General features: G+C 35.0%; 4 protein-coding genes across 6 annotated transcripts; 1 reads left to right on the plus strand and 3 right to left on the minus strand.

Annotated features, from left to right (window-relative positions):
- Positions 1-789: 789 nt before the first annotated feature.
- LOC126732472 (lipid phosphate phosphatase epsilon 2, chloroplastic) lies at positions 790-4,906 on the plus strand. Its single transcript, XM_050435331.1, has 4 exons — positions 790-1,280; positions 2,343-2,568; positions 3,280-3,353; positions 4,356-4,906. Exons 1-4 carry the CDS (start codon positions 939-941, stop codon positions 4,593-4,595), a joined length of 882 nt encoding a protein of 293 aa, XP_050291288.1. The 5' UTR covers positions 790-938; the 3' UTR covers positions 4,596-4,906.
- Positions 4,907-5,371: 465 nt separating this feature from the next.
- LOC126732471 (putative pentatricopeptide repeat-containing protein At3g47840) lies at positions 5,372-8,777 on the minus strand. The gene has a single exon (XM_050435330.1). The coding sequence runs from the start codon at positions 8,554-8,556 to the stop codon at positions 6,415-6,417; it is 2,142 nt and encodes a 713-aa protein (XP_050291287.1). The 5' UTR covers positions 8,557-8,777; the 3' UTR covers positions 5,372-6,414.
- Positions 8,778-9,489: 712 nt separating this feature from the next.
- LOC126732473 (mannan endo-1,4-beta-mannosidase 7) lies at positions 9,490-12,655 on the minus strand. Its single transcript, XM_050435332.1, has 5 exons — positions 12,127-12,655; positions 11,839-12,033; positions 11,344-11,466; positions 10,543-10,745; positions 9,490-10,287 (listed from the first exon to the last, which is right to left on the minus strand). Exons 1-5 carry the CDS (start codon positions 12,448-12,450, stop codon positions 9,831-9,833), a joined length of 1,302 nt encoding a protein of 433 aa, XP_050291289.1. The 5' UTR covers positions 12,451-12,655; the 3' UTR covers positions 9,490-9,830.
- Positions 12,656-14,650: 1,995 nt separating this feature from the next.
- Positions 14,651-22,711, minus strand: LOC126732474 (GTPase ERA-like, chloroplastic). 3 transcript variants are annotated; one of them, XM_050435334.1, is made up of 10 exons: positions 22,278-22,710; positions 20,600-20,745; positions 19,792-19,932; positions 19,586-19,699; positions 19,358-19,483; positions 17,393-17,491; positions 17,175-17,276; positions 16,555-16,635; positions 16,240-16,374; positions 14,651-14,896 (listed from the first exon to the last, which is right to left on the minus strand). In XM_050435334.1, the coding sequence occupies exons 1-9, from the start codon at positions 22,663-22,665 to the stop codon at positions 16,288-16,290; spliced, it is 1,284 nt and encodes a 427-aa protein (XP_050291291.1). In that variant the 5' UTR covers positions 22,666-22,710; the 3' UTR covers positions 14,651-14,896; positions 16,240-16,287. The 3 variants fall into 3 exon arrangements, with proteins under 3 accessions (XP_050291291.1, XP_050291292.1, XP_050291290.1); XM_050435335.1 differs by lacking the exon at positions 14,651-14,896 and having other exon boundaries at positions 16,120-16,411; positions 22,278-22,711; XM_050435333.1 differs by lacking the exon at positions 14,651-14,896 and having other exon boundaries at positions 16,120-16,374.
- Between the last annotated feature and the right edge of the window lie 1,034 nt (positions 22,712-23,745).

Raw genomic sequence — 23,745 nt, forward strand, 5'->3', positions numbered from 1 at the left:
CCTTTCCATTCCTTTATTTTAAAACATCCAATCAAGGTTACTTAATTCCATTTCATTCTATTTTTTTCTATTCCTTTCACTTTCTTAAATACATTCCATTTCTTTCCATTCTCTTATGATCATTCCATTCCATTTCCTTATGAACTCCCAAACAAAGCCTTAGGCTAAGTTGGTTTTTTAGTTTTCTTTTTACCAAAATTAAAAATAGTAATAGCCAAACCTAAAATCCAAGAACTTCCTTTATTTTATTTTCTCTTTACATTTTTGAGAGAGTTTCAACTTATGACGTCTGCTCCTAATGATAACTATTTATCATCAAATCAAGACACCAATCGATTTTTGATATAAACGGGGAATGAATCTCAAATCTCTTATTCAATTATAAGAAATTTTATCAGTTGAGTTAAATGAAACACACCTTTATTTTATTTTCTCTTTAGTTTTGTGTTTATCTGTTCTATTTGTTTTCGGCTTCTCAAATCTCTCAATCCATAAATTTCACGTTTTAAAAGAACAAAAAGAGGATAGCCAGGGCCAGGGATATTAATTAATAGTCAATAGCCATAAATGGGGAATGAAAATTGAAAAGAATTCCAGATTTGTATAAAGGCATACGAGATTGAGTTTGGATTGCATTTTTCCTGTAGACTAAAGCGCGTCTGCGTTTAGGCCGTGTATGTTTGCGCCGTAAGTACGAATTTTAGTAAATCTTATAAAAAAAATTGAGTATTAGGTTATTATTTATACATTTAACACTTATTTTGTTACAATATTTTTAATTTTCAACTATAACCGATATTTTTGATACTCATTCTCAGCCAATCACCACAAACAAAGTTAACAATAATTTGGGGACACATTTAAATGTGTGTTTCCTTGTTCCTACGTTCTTCTTTGTCTCCTCCTTGGTCGTCTTTTCCCACTGAAACTCAAGAGCAATGTCACTGAGGCCCACTTTATTGTACCGACCCAACTTCAACTTTTTTCCCAGTAACACTCCTAAGCTCAAGCCTATAAATTCTTCGAAGTTGTTTGTTGATTCATCTGTATCAAAGTTGAGTTCTTTAGGTGGGTTTGTCTCAAACAAAGGTTTTTCTGACATAAATTATAGAATGTTCGGTACCAACAACATGGTTCAATTGAATTCAACTTGTTCTCTCAGAGGTGATGAGGGCGATGAAGGTTTTCAAGTGCTTGAACAGGAAGCAGTTGTTAATGGGTTGTCTAAGTTAAGTCCAGAATTTAAGCCTGATGGGCTGGAAGCCACCCTCAATCGATCGGTTGGTATTTCTGGATTCTCTTAAATCATGGTTTTTTCTTTTAATATGTTGTTGTTGTTGTTTTGTGTGTGTGTGTATAAGAAGCTATCACTTTTTATAGAATTATTTTTGGATAATTTAAAGTAATACTGTTCTAATTTTTTTGTAACTTGGTTAAGTTTGGAGCTTAGAGGTTAAAATTTAAAGCTGCCATTAGCAGTTCTTGAATTTGCTACAACATCTTGTAATTTATAGCTTCAATACTTCAATATGTTTGGTAATTAAAAGGACTTACGTGAAAATGCATTGAAGAATAAAATATTCGCCCATGATGGCAGTTGTGAATCATTAAGCAGCAATGAGGAGTTATAATTTCTTTCCATTATCCTATAAGCAGTCTTCTTTCTAGTACACTTGCATCAAATATGTGGAACACTTAGATGCTAGGATAGAATCCAAATTCTCATCACATAAAAGTGATAGTGAATCAAACATCTGTTCGATGCTTTGATAGGAAGAAATTATAAAAATCGTATGCTGCTGCCATTTTCTCTAACTGACTACACCTACTTGTTCGACACTATACTTCAAACCCATGGAACTTTCACATGATAATTGCAGGATGTTGCTAATTGCACATATCATGATCTCATCTAGTGTTCCTTTCTTCCTTTTTGACTTCATTTAGTGTAAAATCATGCTTACAATTTTTTTTTAATTATTATTTTGTATTATACTTTCATTAAAAAAAAAAAAAAAAAAAAAAAAAAAAGATGTTTCTGTATTATACATATACTTGAATCTCATCCTTGCTCCCTTTTCCACGTTCATGTCTCTGCAAAAGAAATCCTTTAGCTGTATTTGAGGTTCCTAAAATGGAGATTGATGTGGGATTGAGCTGAATAATGGGAGATTAAACTTAGTTTTCCTGAAATTCAAGGACATATTACTATTAATATACTTCTGTAGATACCACACTGTTGGGTCTTGCAACCGTAACGTGATGGTTTGCTCATCTTCTCAAAGGTGAGATAAAATAACATTTTTTTATGACCTTAATGCTTCATTGCTGTTGGTTTACAGAGCAAGTGGCTTGTAGCTGCCCTTTTTGGTGGTGTCATTCTTTGGAGGCATGATGTAGAAGCTATGTGGGCTGCTATGGGGTCTGTTGTAAATGTGATGCTCTCACTTAAGCTCAAACGTATACTAAACCAAGAGCGACCTGTTTCCACATTGAAATCTGACCCTGGGATGCCATCTTCACATGCGCAATCCATTTTCTTCACTGTCACGTTTACTTTTCTGTCAAGTAATTTTCGTCCATTCTCTTTATTTTAAGATCACTTATGAATGAAAATAACTTTATGATTTATTGTATAACTTCATTAATGTACAATTTTGTGATGCTACATGCTAGGCTTAGTGTATAATGCATGAGACCTTGTAGCATTTTCTAAAACATATGCTCTGTACTCAAGTTCAAAGGATAATTTAGGAGTTATAGCACCAAAAAAATAAATTAGTGTGAGCATGTCATTCTATTGTTGGTAGCCTAACATATCAAATAGAATACCCCTCTTATTTCCTATCTTAAAATTTGAAATGATTTCTCAAAGTGGGTTGATGTTTATTCTTCATAGGATGTTATAGGATATTTTGTATTGCCTGTAGAAGAATTATTTTCAAATTCCTTGTATTGATGCTCTCTCTCTCTCTCTCTCTCTCCATCATTTCTAGTGATGGCTCTCTCATTTGTATAACTCCATTTTAGCAGATTGTGCCTTAAAGCATATGCCTAAGAAAATGGAATGATCGCATTTCTTTAGAACATCCTATTTAGTCTCTTTATATCTTCCTTTAGATTCCAACATGGGCTTGTTTAAAGAAAACATGAGAGCAATTTCCTTGTTGGGCTTAGAATATATTGGTGTGCAGTTTCCTTGTTTTTGTCAGTAAAATATCAATATATGTTGGCTCTATTGTAGAAAATTAAAGTTTGTTTTTCTGCTTGCTGTTGCAGTTATTGAATGGCTAGGGATAAACGAAATCACCATAGCAATCGGTGTTCTTGCCTTGGCATTTGGTTCTTACCTTGTAAGTATTCTCATCTGGCTCTCATTAAAGTTGAATGAAGCATATTATACCTGCTTTTAGCATAGGTTTCATATATGAATGTTGATATTCTTAAAATTTAGTCACAGGTACTATGCTAATCTGGTACATTCCTTTCCACTCCTGTTCAGAAACCATAGGCCAGCTTAGTATAGACCTAGTACGGTATTCTAGCTAAATTTTAATGGATTGTGCCATGGTGACTATCACAATCCTCCAAATCTTGAAACCGTATATTTGGCACAGTTTCACCTTGATATGTAAATGGGATCAAAGGGTCAAATCGACCAGGTGGCCCCAAATAAGCCCAATGGATTTTTATTTTTTAGTGAAAATTAATGAAGTACTTATGAACTAATCTCAGCCTTTGATAATTTTTTTTTGTTGGGTTGAGGGACAACTTAAGTCTTCAGTAATATACTCCTAATAGAATATTCAATATTGAACACTTGTTGATTGGGGTTGCGATTGGGATTTGAGAAAAAGTTAGCTTATTTTTGCTCCTAAAGTGGGTCCCTTTGCACTGTTAAGTGGGTCTCATTGCTCCAAAAGTCAGCTTTTAACTTTTTTTCTATATACTTTCAGGAAAAAGTTTTCCATTTTAACAAAATAAGTGATTCCCAAATGGACCCTGGGAGTAAAAAATAGGAAGACCCAAAATTTTCACTTGATTATCATGATTTTAGATGTTATATAGATTATAGAGAACTAAATTAATTCATGGACTAATGACCAATGATGATTGCTCTTGTTCTACAGCTGTAAGTCAGCTTTTTATAATAGATTTGCATTGTGACACCTCAAAGGTGGATTGAGTAGGTGGATATTAGAAGAAATATTGTTCAGCTCATGGTTAAGTAGAAACAAAAATTCCCAGCACTCATGGAACCTGAAAGGATTTGGAAAAAAAGAAAAAGGAAAAAGAGAAATGGTTACTGAAATATTCTTCCCATGCTGATGTTTATCTTTCATTGGTGTTTGCAGTCATGGCTACGGGTCTCACAACTCTTTCATACAGTAAGCCAAGTTGTCGCGGGAGCTGTCTTGGGAACCATTTTCTCTATTCTGTGGTATTTTTCTTGGGATGCTATTGTGCTAAAAGCATTTAACTCCTCATTCTGGGTTCAAGCAATTGTTGTTCTGGGAGCTGCTGGATTTTGCCTAGGCTTTCTTGTACACGTAGTTTGTTATTGGCTTAGGGATGAGGATGAAATCTCTAAATAGAAAGATGCCTTGCAAAGCGGAGACTCAAATTTTCAAAGTAGCTTAAGTAATGAAGCATGAAATGTGTGCGTGTGTGAGCATACACACAAGTGCACACATCATGCAGTAAAGGCCTGAGCCTTTTATCTTACAAATTAGATGGTAGCGTCAGAGAACTGCCAACTGCTTGGAATACTCCTTGTACATCAGAGTAGTTAGTGTCATACTGAAAATTTCATTGATTTAGTGTATGTAATTGTATCACAGATTAATGGAACTTGTTTGGGGTCTGGATATACCAAGTGATTCAGACTTCAGAGTATTTTATTGTATGAGTTGTGGCTGCCCCACCCCCTTTTCTCCTAATGACTCCGTGATAACCAAATCCAAGGCCATTCTCTCTACATTCTGTATCAACTTATCAATTATCATTCCTTAAATTCCTATGATTGAAAAGTGGCGACATTACAGGGGAAACCGCCCAGCACGTAAGACAAAAGAAATTGACGTGATGTATGTTAAAAGAGTGATCCTGGGAATATTACACATTTGACTGCTTAAGGCTTACAAATTGATGTGTCATTTATCACACAATAGTAATTAAGATATTTATTTACTATGTATTGAATTGGTATAAATCATATGTATTGAATTGGTATAAATCATATTTATTGTTACGTCAATTTTTTAATTATATTTGGATACCTACAGTGCAATGCTGAAGGGCCAGCTCGGAAGCTCCTATAATAGAAGATTTGTGCTCGGGTTGCTGAGACTAGAAAAAAAGGACAGAGAAAAATTAAAATGCATATTTCATTGTTTTCTTCTCTCTTTTTTTCCCCCTTAAAAATGGTATGCCTTGTACAAAAATGTCAGGCCAAATAATCTGAGTATACACAGCGAAAAAAAGAAGAAGATCAATACGACCTCCCACCTATACAAAACATAAGAGGATAAAATTTAAACTCGTAAGAAAAAACATCTTAAGATAAATCAGTGAGAACTACTGAATCTTCTCCACCAGCTCAGGCTTAGCCTGTAATTATTAATCTTATTCAACCTACGTTCATGGACCTGTTACCACATCATCCAGGAGCAAGGTTACATTCTTCAAACTCCCCCTGCTTGGACCTTCATACATTTTTGAGCTCCTATCTCTTCTGAAACATGCTTCCAATTTTATATATCAGGATTACTCATGATTCACCTTCAACATCTCCAAAATACATGTACCAAATAAGTCTAAAATCCCATAAAGAAAGAGGGGAGAGCTTAGTCTTAAGAACCAACATACTTGGACCCAAATGCTGCAGCACAATGCTCTCTGAAAACCCTGCTAAAATTAATGTTAACTTTGTCAAGTAAACGATAATGGACAAAAATCGTTAGTCCTTGGAGTCAAACAAGTGAACAATGATATGGCTCACTTTCACAGATGGGCACAGGTCCATTAGAGAATACCATATTCACAAAGTCTGGTGTCATTCTGTCCCTGAGACTGATCATTTGATGTGGCATGGGGTCTAGTTTTACAAATTATCACAATCTTTGAGCTGTAACCAAAGAGATGCCATCTCATTTGACTTTGTATATTAATTCAAGGCACAACCAGCCTTTTTGTTCACCCTCTCGCAACCAGATACAACTATATCTCATCCACATACTCATGAAATGTTCAATTGATATTTGATACAAAAATTGGCTTCTGTTTGTGATCTGTATAACTGAAAACTGGCTCCATGCTATTTTTTTGAGAACTGAGATTCTTGAATAAGTAATTGCACCATGAAGAGATAATGTTAATCTGTAATGTGATAGTGAAGCATATGTCTGCCTTCTGCTAATCTTCCACATCATTTAGAAGGGAACCCACTTCCTGAATTGCAATTTCTGTCCTTGAAGCTAGTAAGTCCAACATGCAGTATATATCTTCACCTTGAGGATGAGACCGATCCCCAGCAACAAAAGCAGAAAGCAGATTCTTCACCTTTATCCAAGACCATCCTGGCTCCTTAATCACTCCTTTTGATTTCATAATCTTCCTTACATTTGCTGATTCACTTAATCTCCCTTTGGAAGCATAAATGTTAGCCAGGGTAATATGAGTTCCTGCACAATTTGGATCTAATTTAAGAATCTCCTCTGCAGCGCGTATTCCACGGTCAACATCTCCATGTATCCTACATGCTCGAAGCAGAGTAGACCATACAACATCATCCCGTTGAAACGGCATACTTTTGATCATGCGCTCTGCATCATTTAATCTTCCAGCTCGGCAGAGGAGATCAATCATGCATCCATAATGTTCTTTTGAAGGATTTATCCGGTACTCATTAATCATCAAATTGAAGTAGTGGAAGCCAAGATCAACAAGTCCAGCATGGCTACAAGCAGTAAGAACACCGATGAAGGTCACAGAGTCTGGTTTTAAACCACCTGTGTGTATCTTCACAAACAAATCAATGGCTTTTTGGCTGCACCCATGTTCAGCATAACCATTAATCATGGCAGTCCATGACACAATATCTTCATTTTCTGCCACATCAAAGATTTTTGAAGCATCTTTTATACTCCCACATTTAGAGTACAAATTAATTAGAGCACTTTGTATCATAGCTGTGTGTTCTAAGCCAATGGACAAGACATGAGCATGTAGTTGCTTCCCTTGCTCAAGAATTGCCAGACTTCCACATACACTCAGCACGCTAGCAAAAGCAAACTCATTTGGTTTAGGTCCTTCTCTTCTCATCCATGATAGATACTCAAAGGCTTCTTCCCCATAACCTCCCTGAGAATATGCTGCAATTATAGTACTCCATGAAACAATGTCTCTTCTGGTCATACCATGAAACACCATTGAAGCTGACGTCAACTGCCCACATTTTGAGTACATGGTAATGATGGAATTTGCCACTGACAAAGAATCGACAAGACCTATACGTAAAACATGGGCATGTAATTGTTCACCACATTCTGTTATTGCAAGATTGGCAACACCAGAGATAATAGCCGCAAAAGTGTACTCATTTGGACTAACATCTGATTCCTTCATTTTCATAAATGCTTCAATTGCATGCTCCTCCTGACCCATCTGAACAAGTGTTGTTATAATTGTTGTCCATGAAACCACATCCTGGGTCCTCATTTTTTCAAACAAGCGCATCCCGTAGACTAATTTTCCGCATTTGTTGTACATGGTAGCAAGAGTATTAGCCACAAATGAGCTCTCATTGAACCCTTTTTTCATTGTTTTTGCGTGGATTTCCCTCCCATAATTCAGAGCACCAAAATCAGCACATGCTTTCAATGCAATAGCAAATGAATATGAATCATACTCCACCTTTGATCTCTGCATTTCAGAAAAGTAAACCAGTCCCTCCTTAGCATAACCAGCTTGAACAAGCCCAGTTATAACGGCAGTCCACGATACTACATTCCTTACCGGCATCTCATCAAAGACTCTACAACCTTTCTGAATTTTACCAACCTTGGTGTACATGTCAACAAGGGCGCTTCCCACAAAAACTGAATTCACAAAACTAGATTTCACTGAATACCCATGTAACAGTTCCCCATAATACAAGTTCATATTGAGTGCACAAGCCTTGAGTGCAAGACTAAGCACAAAGTGGTCCATTCGAACTCCAGGCTGAACCCACATATTTGAAAACAAAACCAGTGCTTCACAAGAATCCGAGGCATTGACATAGCCAGAAATCATATTGGTCCATGAAATCTCATCTCTATGAGGCATTTTATCGAACATCCTACGAGCAGCATTCAAATCACCCGCTTTCACTAACTGCTTCAACTGAGAATTAACTTCAAGCATATCTACATGACTAACTAAATGGGTTTTCTGAGCTAACTCTAATGGGGGTGGTTTTGCCTCCGAAAACAGGAGGTCTCTGCATTCAGAGTAAGCAATGGTTGATGAAGTAAATAATCTCCTAAAAATAATAGGCCTAACTGATAAAACCATGTTTGTGCTTTTTCCACCGCCATGCAATGCAAAGCATTTACCTAAACGAAGTTTGAGCTTTGAAATGCTTCATGGGCTTCATTTTTGCGAGACGCTAACCAAGGATTTCTTCATTCTTTTTTCTTTTTTTTTTGGGGGTGCATTCTACAAGCTCCAAAGGCACCTCATACCATTCTCTTCAGCGAAGAAGAAGAAAAAGAGAAAAAACGATGCGTGTCCATTTAAAAAAAAGGGCCTTGTCATAAGACATAGGCCCAAAAACTACAATAGTGGATTTGCAACCCAAACAGTCAATTTCAAAACGTAGTTGAGGAGAATGTATCTAGTGTATGTTACTCTCAATACATACGATACTCTTTCGTAGTTGAGGATGAAAATAACCACATTGATAGCACAAAAAAAAAAAAAAAAAAAAAAGTATTTATGAACATAGCCACCAATGAGAGCATGCCAAGTGGATGGGCTCTAGAGAATTGTAATTTCAATTTCTCCTGTGTTTAGTGTCATATATTTTGTGTTTAGTGTCATATATTTTGTTTACAGTTGATTTAAATCCCAAAAAAGAAAATGAAGAATCGGGTTGCTATAGATTGACACCCACTCTGTCATCACTATAGGGTTTTTTAAAAAAAATATATGTGACCGACCATGACTAGTTTGTTGAGAATCTATAATTGGCCCCAAAAATTTAAGATTAAGACTTAGTTGTTATATACAAAGTTAATATCAAGTTACTTTCTTTAGTCTTCTCATTTAATGAAATTTTCAAATCCCACTGTAAACGTTTACCTCTTTCTCTACTTGATTTTCCAAGCATAGAGAAAGAAACAAATCCACATGAAGCAAGTCTCACTCCCATATGACAGAAAATTAAACAAAGTTGCCTTGGCAAAGAACTCCTGCCTTTCCAGCTACACTTCTCTAACAATCAGATTATTCAACTTAGCATAGAATTTTGTATTCCATTGTAATATAGATAGGATTTTACAATTCATTTTTGTATAGTCTTGTTTTCATCTCTCAATGAAAATAAGCAAGTACCATAAGTCTCCAGATTGTTACAAACATAAAGCTCCTTGAGCTACTCAAACTACAAAATTATAGAAAAGTTACATTACCTAGTACTAAAAGCTACCCTCCTGGACGAAAATTATTCATCTCTAAGAGAGTAACCAGTTTTGGAAACCACACAAGTCACAACTACACCATCAAATAGGTTTACTTTGACGTTGAACATGTCCACAAACTTAGATTTCATGCAAGCTATGCATATCCTAGTTTCCAATCTGCTTGCCTCCGTTTCTAGCCAACCATTGAGCCCTTCTGATAGCCCTTGCCCTCTTCCACCTCTCCATATTTCTCATTCTTGCAAAAATCTTCCTAATCTGATTAAGCTTGTGAGACTGTTGGGCAATAACATTTGCAGTTGAGGGGCTTTGGCTCAGAACTATCTCATACCCATCACGGAATGAGTCCATGCCTTCAGTTAGAAGTTGCCAGAACAGGCCTCCAGCAGCTGCACCTCCTCTTTTAGCTGATGAGTATATCTTGTAGTACACGGTATTGAACAAGAGGTCTCTTTGGTGGGTGCTGAAACCAGGGTCTTTTGTGGATTTCCCAAATTCAGTAAGAAGGATTGGTTTACGAAGAATGTACTGTGCATCTTGGATGTGAGCATTTAGCCAATTGTTCAAGAAAGAAAGCTGGTATTGTTCATTTGAGCTGGACAACCTGTGCTCATAAAACAAAACCATGCAAAAATTCAATTAAAAAGTGTCTTAATTCTGTAACCTGACCAGACTCTGTAACATTCATTAAGTTTGCTAAATGTCTAAATGTATTTTGCTAAGAAGCTAAAAAACATTTAAACCTCAATTTTTTAGGCCAAGATTTCATTTTTCACAACTTTGCTTGTTCTCATAAACAGTCCAAGAAATAACATATTCATGAATTTTATGTATTTTCTATATTTCAAATAATAGTTACCATTGATCAGGATATGTGTGGACTGTTGCAAAATCTATGCCAGGGATCCGGTTATTTGCAATGAAATCTGTTCCTATTTCAAGACTTGGATTGAGTCCCTTCCTCTGAGGCGTCGATTGCCCATAAAATCCTTCTAAACCAGCTTCCAGCAAGTGATTTCTGTCTATGGACTTTACATGGGAAGCCATTTCCATTATCCAAGCCTATCACACAATTGCCATAGGAGAGAGTTTAGCTTGAACACTGACAATAACAATAAAAACCATGCCTAGACAAACACATTTAAGATGTGATGTTGTAGTAATTATTAAGGTTGCCCGACTCCAGAAGGAATGGAGGTTGAGTGGGTGGTGATTTAAATACCGCTTAATGGCTAACTGAATTGCACATGCAGGGCACATTGAAGAAAATTTAATAGCAAACGAACTTCAATTTATTTGCTAAAGATACTACCAATTTTACTACAAAAATTTTATGAACATAATAAATAAATGTAATTAGTGTCACATCCATAACATAGTAAATAAATTAGTGACAATGAATGTAATTAGTGTCACATCTATGATATAATAAATAAATTTCTTAATTATTTTTTTGTTGTGTTTAAAAGTTGACACATCAGTTTGTAAAACATGTCTAGTAAAATTTGTAGTATCCCTACTTCCTAGCATATCTCGTAGACTTATACTTCAAAAAAATGAGTGAGAAAATTTTTTGTAGTAAGAAATACTAAATGTAACAGCTTGAAGATAGATCTATGTTGGGAAACAAGATAAAAACCAGAGAGAAAATTATTCTAACCTGAATGGTCCTCCCTGAAGGATCTGATGTGCACCTAGGCTCGTTGATAAGCTCCCAGGCCATTATTGTTGGGTCATCTTTGTAATGAATTCCAGTAAAGCTGTTATACCTGTTTAGAACAGTCTTTGAAAGGGTAAAGGAGAATTAGAGTTGGACATCATCTATCTCAGATCTCCATAATGAGCAACTAAATCCTTCTTAGAAAGTACATCTGGTTTTCTTTTTGGAAGAAATAAAAAAAAAATAACATACCAATAGAAAAAAATAAAAACTATTAGAATCAGCTATTATTGTTTGATTTCACTACAAAAAAATCATATAAAGGAAAAAAGTATATTGTTTGGAAAACAAGGAATACAGCTAGAGTAGTAATTTTCATAGCAGTACAACCAGCTCCTCTTTGATTTCACTAGGAATTTATACCAATTATCAAAAAAACAAGAATATATCTAAAATCAGTGAAAGATAATTAAAGAATGCGTGCCTTTTGTTTACCTTAATATGGTTCTTGTAGTAACCCTTAACAACAGGATTCCTAAAGAAGTCATCATCAGAGGTCAGGTACTGTCCCTGATTTCTAGCCCAATTCACATACTGTTTCTTACCTCCAAAGCTGTCATAGTTGTTAGCCAAGCTCAGTATGAGCTTGATTCCATACCTCCTGGCCTCAGCTATAACAAAATCCAAGCCCTTTAAGAACCCAAAACAAAAAATCATCAACTTTGTGTAAGTCTAAAAATTGAAAGAAAGGAAAAAATGGCAGAGATTAAGTGTGAAAGAGACCTTAAACGCTTGCTCATTGTAGGAGCCAGGAGAGTACTGTAGAGCTCTGTAACCACCATCATTGAAAGCCCAAGTTCTAGCCACAGTTAGACCATGCCTTGAGGCTTCACTAAAGACAGCAGAAACTTTGGATCTTTGAGATGGGTCAGAAGCCATATACATCAACCAGTAAGCATTAAAGCCATTGGCATAGTAAGGGTTTCCATTCAGCAGAAAATGCACTCCTCTGGTTCTGATGAAACCATCTCCTGCTTCAACATGAATGTGAAAGCACTGCTGGTGGATCAAAATGGACAATAGAATAGCAAAAGCTAGATGCTTCATCTTTCTTTCTCACTATGAAGGAAATTTAGCTGGTGTTCATAAACTGAGCATAGAAGCAAGGCATGTTTATAGCAGTTGTCTATAGGAAAAAACACAACAGTAACTCTCAAGGCAGAGAAACCGACAGAGATACCTCTGTGAGGTGAAAAAAGCTTAGGTAAATAGCACAAATTTTTTTACTTGTGTGTGAGTTCACCTAGTTGTATACTAGGCATGTACATATTGATAGTTTTGGCAGTGTTACAGAACAATAATTATATTGATTTGATTGTAAACGGAAAATAGCAATGATGATATAAATTGTAAAGCTTCCTCAACTGTCCATGCATGTGCAATATTATTCATCATACCATGAAATTAGTGTTGAAAGAATGTGATAGCTAATAAGTAATGTTCGTGTCTTGTGACATCCATAGAAATATAATTTCAGGCATGGCAAACATGAAGGGCTCCATGAAAATGAGATACTATTGCTGATGAAAAAGATGGATAGATAATTATTATGTTAGATCAAAATTTACTGTAGGATTTCATTTTGTTTTCCAGATGAATAATGTTTCACGTTAATATTATTGAGCTCACATGAGTCACATGGAAATCGAGCAAAGTTCTTACAGTCATTTAAAGAGTCATCAGAAATTTATGAAATTCACTATTTGTCAAAAAACAATTGTCAAATTACAATATTTTTTTTAATGATAGAATTTGACTGTAAAAACTCTCACTGATTATAGTTTATCATTATACCAACTAACCATTACTTGAAAAAGTTGTGGCAATGAATATTAATCTAGGAAGCATGGACACTTTGTTTGAGGGTATCATATTAATGTCATTTTGATGTCATGTGTGTCATATGTTATACCGTTATATCATGTTATAATTTTTCAAAAATTGCTCGTAATACAGAGTCGTACTTGTACCCATACTACATCGGTGCTTCCGAGAAATATCATAGAGTTGCACTTTTTAGGACCTACGCAAATTGATGCAAATTAATTGCCATCGCAGAATTGCAACCGACAATATGGTCGTACCCAAGTAGCAACTAGTACTACTCAGTACTGACAACGTTTCAAAGGTCAAAAAGATAATTGTGTCTCCAAAAAAAAAAAAAAAAAGGTTAAAAATCATGGTGTCACAGCCTTTGGTTCCAAATTCCATTAACCTTTTTCTTTGTCTGGGTCCTGGATTCCATATTCCAATAACCAAAACCTGTTGAAAAGCAACAAAAGAAAATTCGGTCCTGGGTCTCCCACGCACAAAGCTTTAGACCTTATCAATGACGGTAACCCTATTAGGTGCAAAATCTTCTAAAAAACTCCAATTTATTGCATAGTAATACAAACAAAAAATGTGTAATTTGCCATGCACCATTGCTTTTGACCCAGTGTAAAGGCCAAGATAGACGTTCTATTCCACCTCCACTTTATTATTACTGGTTTCTTTTTTCTCTTTTTTTAGTGATTTCTATTTCCTTTGGTGTCTCAATCTAATCCACCACGCGGCTGAATTTGGTGAATGTGATAGTTAAACCAACCCATGTGAGGAGCAACATCTAGTGCCCTTTACATGGTCCTACTCATACCTCAGCGCTAGGCGGTGGGGTTCTACAAATCTCAAGGGCAATCTCAATACATGTCTTGCACTCTTTTATGGGTATCACTGCTCAACTTTTTATGAGCATCTTCTATTTTGTTTGCTTCTTCTTCTTCTTCTTCTTCTGTGATCTATAATAAGTCACCGGTTTGTCAAGAATGCTTAGTTTTTAAATGGTAAAGGAGTGTAACTGTAGGATACCAGGCCAACATGTAAAGGGTAAGTGGAGAACTGAAGATCAGTGCTAAATAAGGACACTTAACCGGTGAACCTTAGGCAGGATGCTCGGATTAATACATTTTTTTCAACCCAAGTTTTGGGTTATTTTCAATTTGGTTCTTTAAGTTCAAGATTTTCCATTTTGGTCCCACAATTTTGGGTTGTCTTACTATCAAATAAATTTTAGATTCAAATCTTGAATACACCAAAAACTAATTGATGTTTTAACTCAATGATAAAACTTAAAAGGCAAGTATTATAGAACAAACATCATAAGTTCTAATCTAATCTATTCAATATGTATATATAAAATTCATAAATATCTTAAAGTTTAGGAATAATCAGATTTCCTATTTGACCAATGGACTAACAGGCAAGCATATTTAATTTGAAACAAAATGATTTAATTACAAACCACCACTACAATATAGAATTTAAAATGCAATACCCCTCCTTTTAAAAAAAATAATAATAATTCCAACTATTGTGTTAAAGATTAGTACACCTATCAAGGTAACTTTTTGTTTCTCCTCAACTCGTCTTACCCTGTAAACTAGTGACATTAATTAGCGTCATTCGCGCCTCTCTCTAGTCTCTTCCAACAAGTAACATGAACTGTTTCCTTATCCTGTTGATTGAAAATGACAAGACTGAGTCACAATTCAACGAACAATACACGTTGCACTTGCACCAAACATTTTTAGCATATTATTAATATTATAGATAATAAAAGCGGATAAAAGACACCCCTTCTTCAATTATGCCATTTCTTAGATCACATATCTCAGTTTCAGTTTCGGTTGTTAAAATTTTAGTTCGAGACCTTATGATTTATTGTGAAAATATTATAGACGTGGCACTTTTTATAATAACTCTCCTTTTATATCCATATAAAGGGATGCATCATATATTATTCACGTGTTTACTTTTATTTATATATAATGTCAAGGTAACAACAACAATAAAGTTTTAGTTCCAAAAATTTTAGGAGTCAGCTCACACATTAAAAAGAGAGAGAGAAAAAGAAGACACTTATACCTTTATCTTTAATAGCTAAAATAATTTCAAAATGAAAACATAAAATCTAGAAATATTCTTAAAATCGATTGAGATGTTAAAAAAAGTGTAATATTTTCTAAAGTCACATAGTATGATACTTCCATCAACAATTATTAACGGTATAATGAATAGAAGGATGTAATTAAATCATGAACCATAAAATATGTGATTAAAAAAAAGAATAAAAAAATTATTAAAAAAAAAAAAAAAAAACTGAGGAGAGTTAATTAAAAGATAGCAAAATGGGAATGGGGTCTGTACATTTTACCTAATAAAAACAAATAAAAATGCCGACATGGGCATCCTCATTCTGTATAACTGGCCCATGAGCTCTACGCTAGTACTTATCTTATGCATGTATAACTCTCTCTCATAGTGTGTGAGTCCCACACGATGTAAAAGAGATGATGCATGTATCCATATATGAAATTCCTTTTCCTAAAGAAATCCAAGCATGACAAAAGTTTACAGGTCAGTTCCAAATACTGGGCTCAAATCTTTCAAATGGCCATGCGGGTTACAAATAATAGACACTGACAAAGCCGTGCATGCCCTTCCAATTCAGAATCTACACGGATTACCTGGTTAACCTGACAAAGCTCTCGAAATTTGGCTTCAGGTTAATAAATGAAGGAATTATAATCCTGATAATGTTATGATTGCTGTTTTATTTTTTATTTATAGGTGATAATGTTAAGATTACTTAAAGAATATTTTCTTGTTGCTAATTAATAATTGAGTGAGTAAAAGGTCTATTAGGAAAAAGCATTAATTAAGACTAATTACTACAAGTTTAGCACACAAAAAAAGACTAATTACTACAATGGAGATTACAATTTACAACTACTCAATCTTCCATGAATACAAATGTTAAGGTATCATTGTACATTCAATTAACTGATCTTCACTTACATTTTATGCTAAGGTGGATATGGGATACGGTCTTGATAAAACTTGAAATCACATTGCTCGAATTTGCCCTCCATAGCCGTAGTACTTCAAGAGCCCTTCATCTTGCCGCCAATTCTCTTTCACCTTCACTTCAACCTGTTCAGGAATGGTTTGCCTTAAGGTGAATAATTTCCTAACAGAAACAACAATCATCAAGGTTGCTTGAAAACAATGCAGTGCCCAAGTTACCAATAGTGGCAGAAAAAGCATAAATTATTAAAGCCCAGTTGGAATTAATAACATAAATTACACAACTAATTATCATAGGGGTTGCACCTTAAGAAAGACTTTCTTCTGTAAGAAGTCTTCAATGTCAAGTCGAGCAGCTGTTGCAAGTAGTTTCAGAGCCTTCCCTTCCTGTAGAGTGAGATATGAGACAAAAAATCAGATAAACATATCAAAAGCACGGTGTGCTCATGTCTGTGTATACTATACTCAAATATTAATCTTTCTTTGGGTAAAATTCAAAATGAACCAAAATTTACTTTCTCCAGTACGATATTGAAAAAAAGAAAAAAAAAAGTTATCTCCAGTACAAAAATGAATCTACCAGAAGTCCATTGATCATATAGCAATGAAAAGACAAATCTTTAAAGGGTCATCCATTGATGGAAGAGATTAAAAGACGAGTGTTATTTTCCTCCACAATGCTAATGCCCCCAACTGCTTATCCTCCTTGTCATCCTCCCTCTTTGGCTGTCCTATTTTCTATACTAGCCAAGGTCCCAATCCGTCGATATACTTTTAGCTCAAATGATACCTCCTCCCCAGGCCCTCCTTTAGGAGAGGGAAGGTCAAGTCATGGTTTCAAGACCCAACGGGTACACATCACTTAGCATTAAAACATAAATAAAAAAACTCATCCGGTAAATCCAATAAGTATACTCAGTACTCACTTTCCCAATGAGGATGATCTTCTGAGAATTCTTTTCAACAACAACTTCCACTTGTATAAAATCTTTTGCAGCTGGCCTGGTTTTATAGCTCACAACATTCACCTGATAGATTCCAAATCAAAAGCACCACCCAAAAAAAAGTATTAGACATAAAGTTTTCTATTTTACAGAGGAATACCATGCTTCACAAGCTGATCATGATGTTTCCAATTATATACCTGACATGCGTAAGGAACTTCACGATGATATTGCATAAATATTTTTTCTCTAACAATTTCAGAAACAAAGAATCTTTCTGGGTGCTCACTAACAATATCCTGAGAATTCATAAGCAACAAGGTAAGAGATCACATGCAACAAACAATTCATATTACAACATAAAAGCCTTATGAAAAGTGCAGGAAAGATTAAACAAAATGACAATTAGCAGCTTAAAAAGGACAGGCCATGCAACTAAAGCAGAACCATCTCAAAAGGCAAAAACCTTCATTATGGAATGTTACTTCATGCAATAGGTCTGAAGACGCCCATCTCACAACCAAGTACCCTCTTAGTTTCTACCGTGCTTCTTGTACATTCCCTACTAAATATAAAAAATAAAAAAATCCAATCATCGTGCCAGCTTAATATGATATATAGCCCACAAATAAATATCCTAAAATTTTAAATTGATCCAAAAGAATTGTTGATTACATCAGGATTAACAAAAAAGACTATGCCAATGACTAAATAGACATCCCACCTCAAGTCTCTTGTTATATCAGTAGTCACACCAATTCTCATCATGGGAGAATGTAGAATGAAGTCCTTGAAGCTTTTCACCTTTGTTAAATGTTAGTACCCTCAAGAAGCAACCAATTTTTGTTCATGCGTGCTTATCAGCCATGGCTAAGCACAATGTCAAAGTTGGCAAAGCCAAATGGATCACTGGTTTGGTGGCTTAAATGATTAGATCAATGTGAGTTTCCAACTGAGCAGAACCAAAATGTAATTCGCACTGGGAATTTAGAATAATTAGGAATAGAACACATAGAACAGACGCTAAGAGGTCATCATACCTCATTATCCTAATGTTACATAACATTGCTCTACATATGTTACAGACTTCAAACATTTAAAGGGTGAACTCTATGATAAAACAACATATGAGTAAGAGATTTCTGAATGCAGTTAACTCTCATTTTTGCTTTCAAATCATATATAATCACTATTTTCTTGTATTGAGCTCTTATTAAGTGACCAGCCTGATGCAAACTCAACAAGCAACATTAAAATAATCCAAAGAACTAATAATATTAAATCTGCCAGAGCAAGACAATTTTGGTATAGATGGCCTCTTTGAATGTGAATCAGAACCGAAAACTTGGCATAGATGTTAGGGTCAATCTACTTCCATTTTTTAAAATCATATTCCAGTAATTGTACTCCGGGAATCAGCCTCTCTAAAAATGGAGGTAAGGCTTCCTATCAACCATCTTTCCCAAACCCCATAGGAACAAGAGCCTTGTGCATTGGGTACAACCTTCCCCACACCCCCCCCCCCCCCTCCAAAAAAAAAGTAATTCTACAAAGCAATATTCTCTTGTACTTTTGTTTTGATTCCATAAAAACTGGAAGCCTTCATTAACAACAACAACAAACAAAAACAAAAAAAAAAAAAGAGCAAAGGCCACACATCTGCTAGAATTGTGGTTTGGGATCCCTTCTTTATCAATGGCACACTCTTTCATTCAAAGCCATTAATGGTCAAACTTACAGATATAAACTGAGTGCCATTTGATGAGAACGAGAAATAGAAATATGGAAAGAATGAAGTAATGAACACAAGTATAGTTTGCTTCTTTTTAATGTAGATCAAATTCAAAAAAACCCAAAAACTTGACAGAGACATTCATGATCTGTTCTTAAATTGTGTATTTAATGCCAAAGCTTGGAATTAGGTTGTAACATGTATCATGACAACAACAAAAACCAAGCCTTAGTCCCAAAATTTTGAGTTTGGCTATGGATCCTCAACAGACTAGTCAAGGTCGGCCATGTGTATTCTCTTCCACAGTTCCACCACTCTATTCTATCCCAGTCATACAACATTTGTGACAACAATGATAGATAATAATATACCATCACAATTCATAAATGTTCATTCCTAAAATAATCATACCAAAAAATGAATTTCTACTTGCCTTTGGATAATAAGATGGCCCAACTGGAAGTTTTGATAGTATCCAAGCCTTGATATCTTCCACTCCATTGCCATATTTTGCACTCACAGGTATGACCTCATCAACATCAGTAAATTTTTCATACCACTGCAAGGAACATGAAACTCAAGCCAGGATAAAAATTTAATGATACTTCAATAATTAATGCACTTATACATACCAAACGAATATCAACAAACAAGATCTCACCTCCAGTTTCTTTGCAATTTCCCCTGGTTTAATTAGGTCTTTCTTATTCAGAACCAGCAAAGTGGGTGGCTTATCTTTGAGGTTTCCTACACCTTCTTCCAACACTTCATCAATCTAGAAACAAGAAACTGAATTAAGGAACAAGGACAGAGTTTAAAAGGCAATTCTACACCCCAAAAAAAAATGGAAAAGAAAAGAAAGCACACTTTTTGGGGCGTTTTACAGGCATCAACAAGAACAAGTACACAGTCTGCATTGATTGCAGCGCTTCGGACATTATTCATCATCATAGAGTCCAACTTGTGCATTTTCTTCTCAATAACACCAGGTGTGTCATAAAGTATCATCTGCAAACAAGCCTTTACGTCAGATGTATGAAAGCCAGAAAGAAATGCAGCCCTAAAGAGGGCGAACTTATCAACAAAGTCTATTCCTTTTGCAGGGATCTAAAGCAGTACTCACGATACTATTTATAAGTTGACTACATGCAATTTACCGCGAATGAGATATTAGAATTCCATTATCAAAAAACAGTGTTTTAACGAGTCTGTCTTCAACTACAATATTGATATTCAGGACATTCTATATTCTTTTTTCAATGTTCCATATTTTCTAACTCATTCTGTATTCTTGCATTCAGCACAATAAATTTTTCCTAAAATCAATGAAAGGCAAGCCAATATAAATCAATCAGTACGAAATTTCAAAGTGAGTATATTTAACTGCAAAAAGCTTTACCTATTGCAACTATATCAGCTTTTTTTACAAGTCCACTAGGACAAGAAATCAGCACCAGTACAACCCTCAACAAATACTAAAGAAAATTAGATTAATTGTTTTACTCATCTTTTATTCTACTACTAAATTTATGAGGGAAATGAAGTTGTCATGATGACCAACCAAGAGCTAGGAACATCTCACAAAACAGATTCCAATGCTGGAACACTGACAGGAATCCACAAGTGCAGGTAACTAAGATCAACATAAGAGAATTAGATATAAATAAAATCAAACCTGATACTCTGGGCCAGAACATATACCAAGAACTCGGTGCCTCGTCGTTTGAGGTTTATCTGTAACTATCGACAGTTTTTGGCCTACCATTTGATTTGCAAGTGTACTCTTCCCAACATTTGGCTTCCCAAGTACAGCCACATAACCTGAACTTGATTCATTAAAATTCAGAACCACAATGGAAGAAATGATCCAGAAAGCTTCTCAAAATAATATAGAGCACTCAAGGCACAAACCATGAATAACAATATGGGAAAGGACTCCCACAATGAAAAATTTTACTACAACATTTTTTGTAATCTCATCTCAATCCTTCCTAACAACTAATGCCAAAAATTTTGTCCTGAGTTAAGCTCCTACGAAACAATTCACAAATGAAAAATACAAGACCTAGGGGCCCAAGACAATATCTAAAATTAGCTATGTTGTAAAGCTAACATTCTATGCTTGTTTCATGCTTTATTGCAAGCATATGAACTTGGAACACAAGTGTGACACAATGCAAAAGGACAACAATAAATTCAAATTTTGCTTATAATTCATTGATTATACATATAAAATTATCTTCTGATAAAACTATTATATTTTCCAGCTTCCATTATTTCTAAAATGAAAAAAACCCCTAAAATTGGTTTTTTTTTTTTTTTTTAATATTTGAAAGTGATATTTACAAGCTTTTCTCTATGATTAAAAATACAAAATTAGCGTGTCAAATCCATAATAGGAACATATCCAATCATAAATGACATAAAAGTTTGGAAACCATTTAGCGCTCACGTAAGTTCTTGCCTATGCCATAAATCAATAGTATGCTACTTTTTTTTTTATTATAGACAGAATCAAAATTTGATCCTCATATCTATTAGCCATGGTAAAATTGGGGGAAAGGTTGCCTATCACGACCTCATTCAAACCCTACAAAAGTGGGAGTTTTGTGCACCAGGATATACTAGCTATGGTGTAAAAACACTCACAAGACTAGAAAAAGAAGACAGTCCACATAGGCCACCATTCTCCAAGCTTGTGATTATTTGACTAACACACCATTCTTTAGTGAATGGTTAAAAACACACTAGCTCATGAATAAATTTGATCCACCAAAATTTTACTTATTGGAGTCATAAGAATGCAAAGTGTGGAGAGCATGATTTTCCTAAGTACCTGTATTGAAGGTACCGACATTAAGCGGTTCTAGGAATGCTTGCAATTTAGGCCACTCCCTTTGTTAGATGCATTAGACCCCATTGGGCCTATACTTGCATGACAAGTAACCTAGTCCTACTAGGATCAGAATAGGGTTAGGCTAGGTTCTCTTTAAAATTTCTCTAATATGTAGCACTGTATAGTGAAAACAAATTTAATTTGCTTGAAATTAATAAAAGAGAATTCACATGTTAGCTTGAGTGGTAATGATTCAAAGGGCTAACTGAAAGTTAAACAACTAACCATTAACGACTATTATTCAAAACCAACATATCACAACAATTATAGCTCATCTAAGACTCATAAGCTTACAATTTCAAGCTATTCACATTTCTTAATTCTTCAACCATTTCAAATAAGTGGGGATGAAAAAACAAAAAACAAAAAAAACAACTCGGTACCCAAAATCACAAAAGAATTAAGAAACAAAGTAAACCCAGTAAAATTTATTAAATGGGTATAGAAAGAGACAAACCGCTTCTATGGTTAGCGTTGGAAGCATAGTCCAGCTCCTCCATTTCATAGTCGTCGAGCAAGGCCACGTTCCTGTCGGGCTTTTCACTCAGAGACAAGAAAGACGAGTCGTCATCCGAATACGACGTCGTCTCTGCTTCCTCTTCGGTTTCATATTCGCGTTCGTCAATTTGGAGCTCTGATAGTTCCTTTTCTGACAAGATAAGGCTGTGGTTGTTCCCATTCCTGGAAAAGTTTCTGGCTTGGAATTGGAATTGGAATAATGGGTTTCTGGTAGAATGTGGGAATAAAGTTTTGTTGTTAAATGGAGCTGTGAGGACTTTATCGAAGTGGGAGTAATGGGTATTACTAGGAAGAGTTGGATATGTGTGTAGTAGAGCTAGCTCCATTGTCGGAGCTCTGGACTTTGGGTTGGTTCTTTTCAATCTTCAAAAAATACTAGATAAGTTCCCCTATACGCTGTCGTTTACGAATTATGTGGGAGAAATGTTGGTCTATAATATTTTCACAATAAATTTTATGTAGCCGTTATTGAAAATACTTTCTTTCTTACCAGTAACAACTTGTCATTTAAGATTTATTATGAAAATGTTGTAAACATAACATTTCTCATAATAAAGAGTCTACTTTAGTCAGGATTTTTTTTTATATATATAATAATTTGATAAAGTAAGAATTTGCTATAAAACACTTGACAAGTATTTGCTATTGATAAAGTTAGGGTCAACAAAAATTCTATGAAGTATTTATGTTTTTTTTTTTTTTTTGGGTTGATATGGCTTATTATGCTTGGCTAGATTATTAATGTGTTTTTGTTTTTAAGGCGAAATTATTTGTTTTGTAATATTGGGGATAATTCTTTTTTCACAATTGTTGAAATGGTCTATTTTAAACATCATTTTCATCATCTCTCTCTCTCTCTCTTTCTCTCTCAACCAAAATGCATATCAACTCCTCTAACTATCATCACCTATAGCTGCCTTAAAATGCCTCTAAACTCTAAAGTCCAAACTAAAACACTGTCACACAACTCATATCACTGGCGACTTTGACCCCATCCCAATAATGCTAGTACTACACACAAACACACACATTTTGTCACAACTGTCTTACATTGCATACTATGAGTGGTAGAAAAAAATTAGTTGGACTATGTGATAATGACACTTAACCAATCAAGTATGTCATGTAAGAAAGTTGTGGCAAAGTATGTGTTGTTTGTAGTACTCGCATTATAGAACCCAACCCTTATGGCCTATGCCTCCAGGCCCTCCACCTATCCATAGCCAAACAAGCCCACAAGCTGAGGCCCAAAGGCCAAACTATTCAAAAGTCCCATACCTATATTTCAGCTGATCCACTCCATTACATTATCTATAATTTAGAAAGATTACTTTCCTCTCGGAATTTTTCCATAGACAACTTAGGATGAGGGTGGAGTACAGATTTGGGCTTTTGTTGAGTGTCTA

This window comes from Quercus robur, chromosome 6, assembly GCF_932294415.1.
Source record: "Quercus robur chromosome 6, dhQueRobu3.1, whole genome shotgun sequence".
Classification (NCBI taxonomy): domain Eukaryota; kingdom Viridiplantae; phylum Streptophyta; class Magnoliopsida; order Fagales; family Fagaceae; genus Quercus; species Quercus robur.

Coding starts and splice junctions, on each gene's coding strand:
- LOC126732474 (XM_050435334.1), bottom strand. CDS start 22,665: ATGGAGCTAGCTCTACTACACACATATCCAACTCTTCCTAGTAATACC. Junction 19,933..20,599: donor GTTCTGGCCCAGAGTATCAG/GTTTGATTTTAT, acceptor GCTTGTTTGCAG/ATGATACTTTATGACACACC. Junction 16,636..17,174: donor AGATCATCCTCATTGGGAAA/GTGAGTACTGAG, acceptor CTCACTCTACAG/GAAGGGAAGGCTCTGAAACT.
- LOC126732473 (XM_050435332.1), bottom strand. CDS start 12,450: ATGAAGCATCTAGCTTTTGCTATTCTATTGTCCATTTTGATCCACCAG. Junction 12,034..12,126: donor ACAATGAGCAAGCGTTTAAG/GTCTCTTTCACA, acceptor GGGTTCTTAAAG/GGCTTGGATTTTGTTATAGC. Junction 10,288..10,542: donor CACACATATCCTGATCAATG/GTAACTATTATT, acceptor TTATGAGCACAG/GTTGTCCAGCTCAAATGAAC.
- LOC126732471 (XM_050435330.1), bottom strand. CDS start 8,556: ATGGTTTTATCAGTTAGGCCTATTATTTTTAGGAGATTATTTACTTCA.
- LOC126732472 (XM_050435331.1), top strand. CDS start 939: ATGTCACTGAGGCCCACTTTATTGTACCGACCCAACTTCAACTTTTTT. Junction 1,281..2,342: donor AAGCCACCCTCAATCGATCG/GTTGGTATTTCT, acceptor GTTGGTTTACAG/AGCAAGTGGCTTGTAGCTGC. Junction 3,354..4,355: donor TGGCATTTGGTTCTTACCTT/GTAAGTATTCTC, acceptor TGGTGTTTGCAG/TCATGGCTACGGGTCTCACA.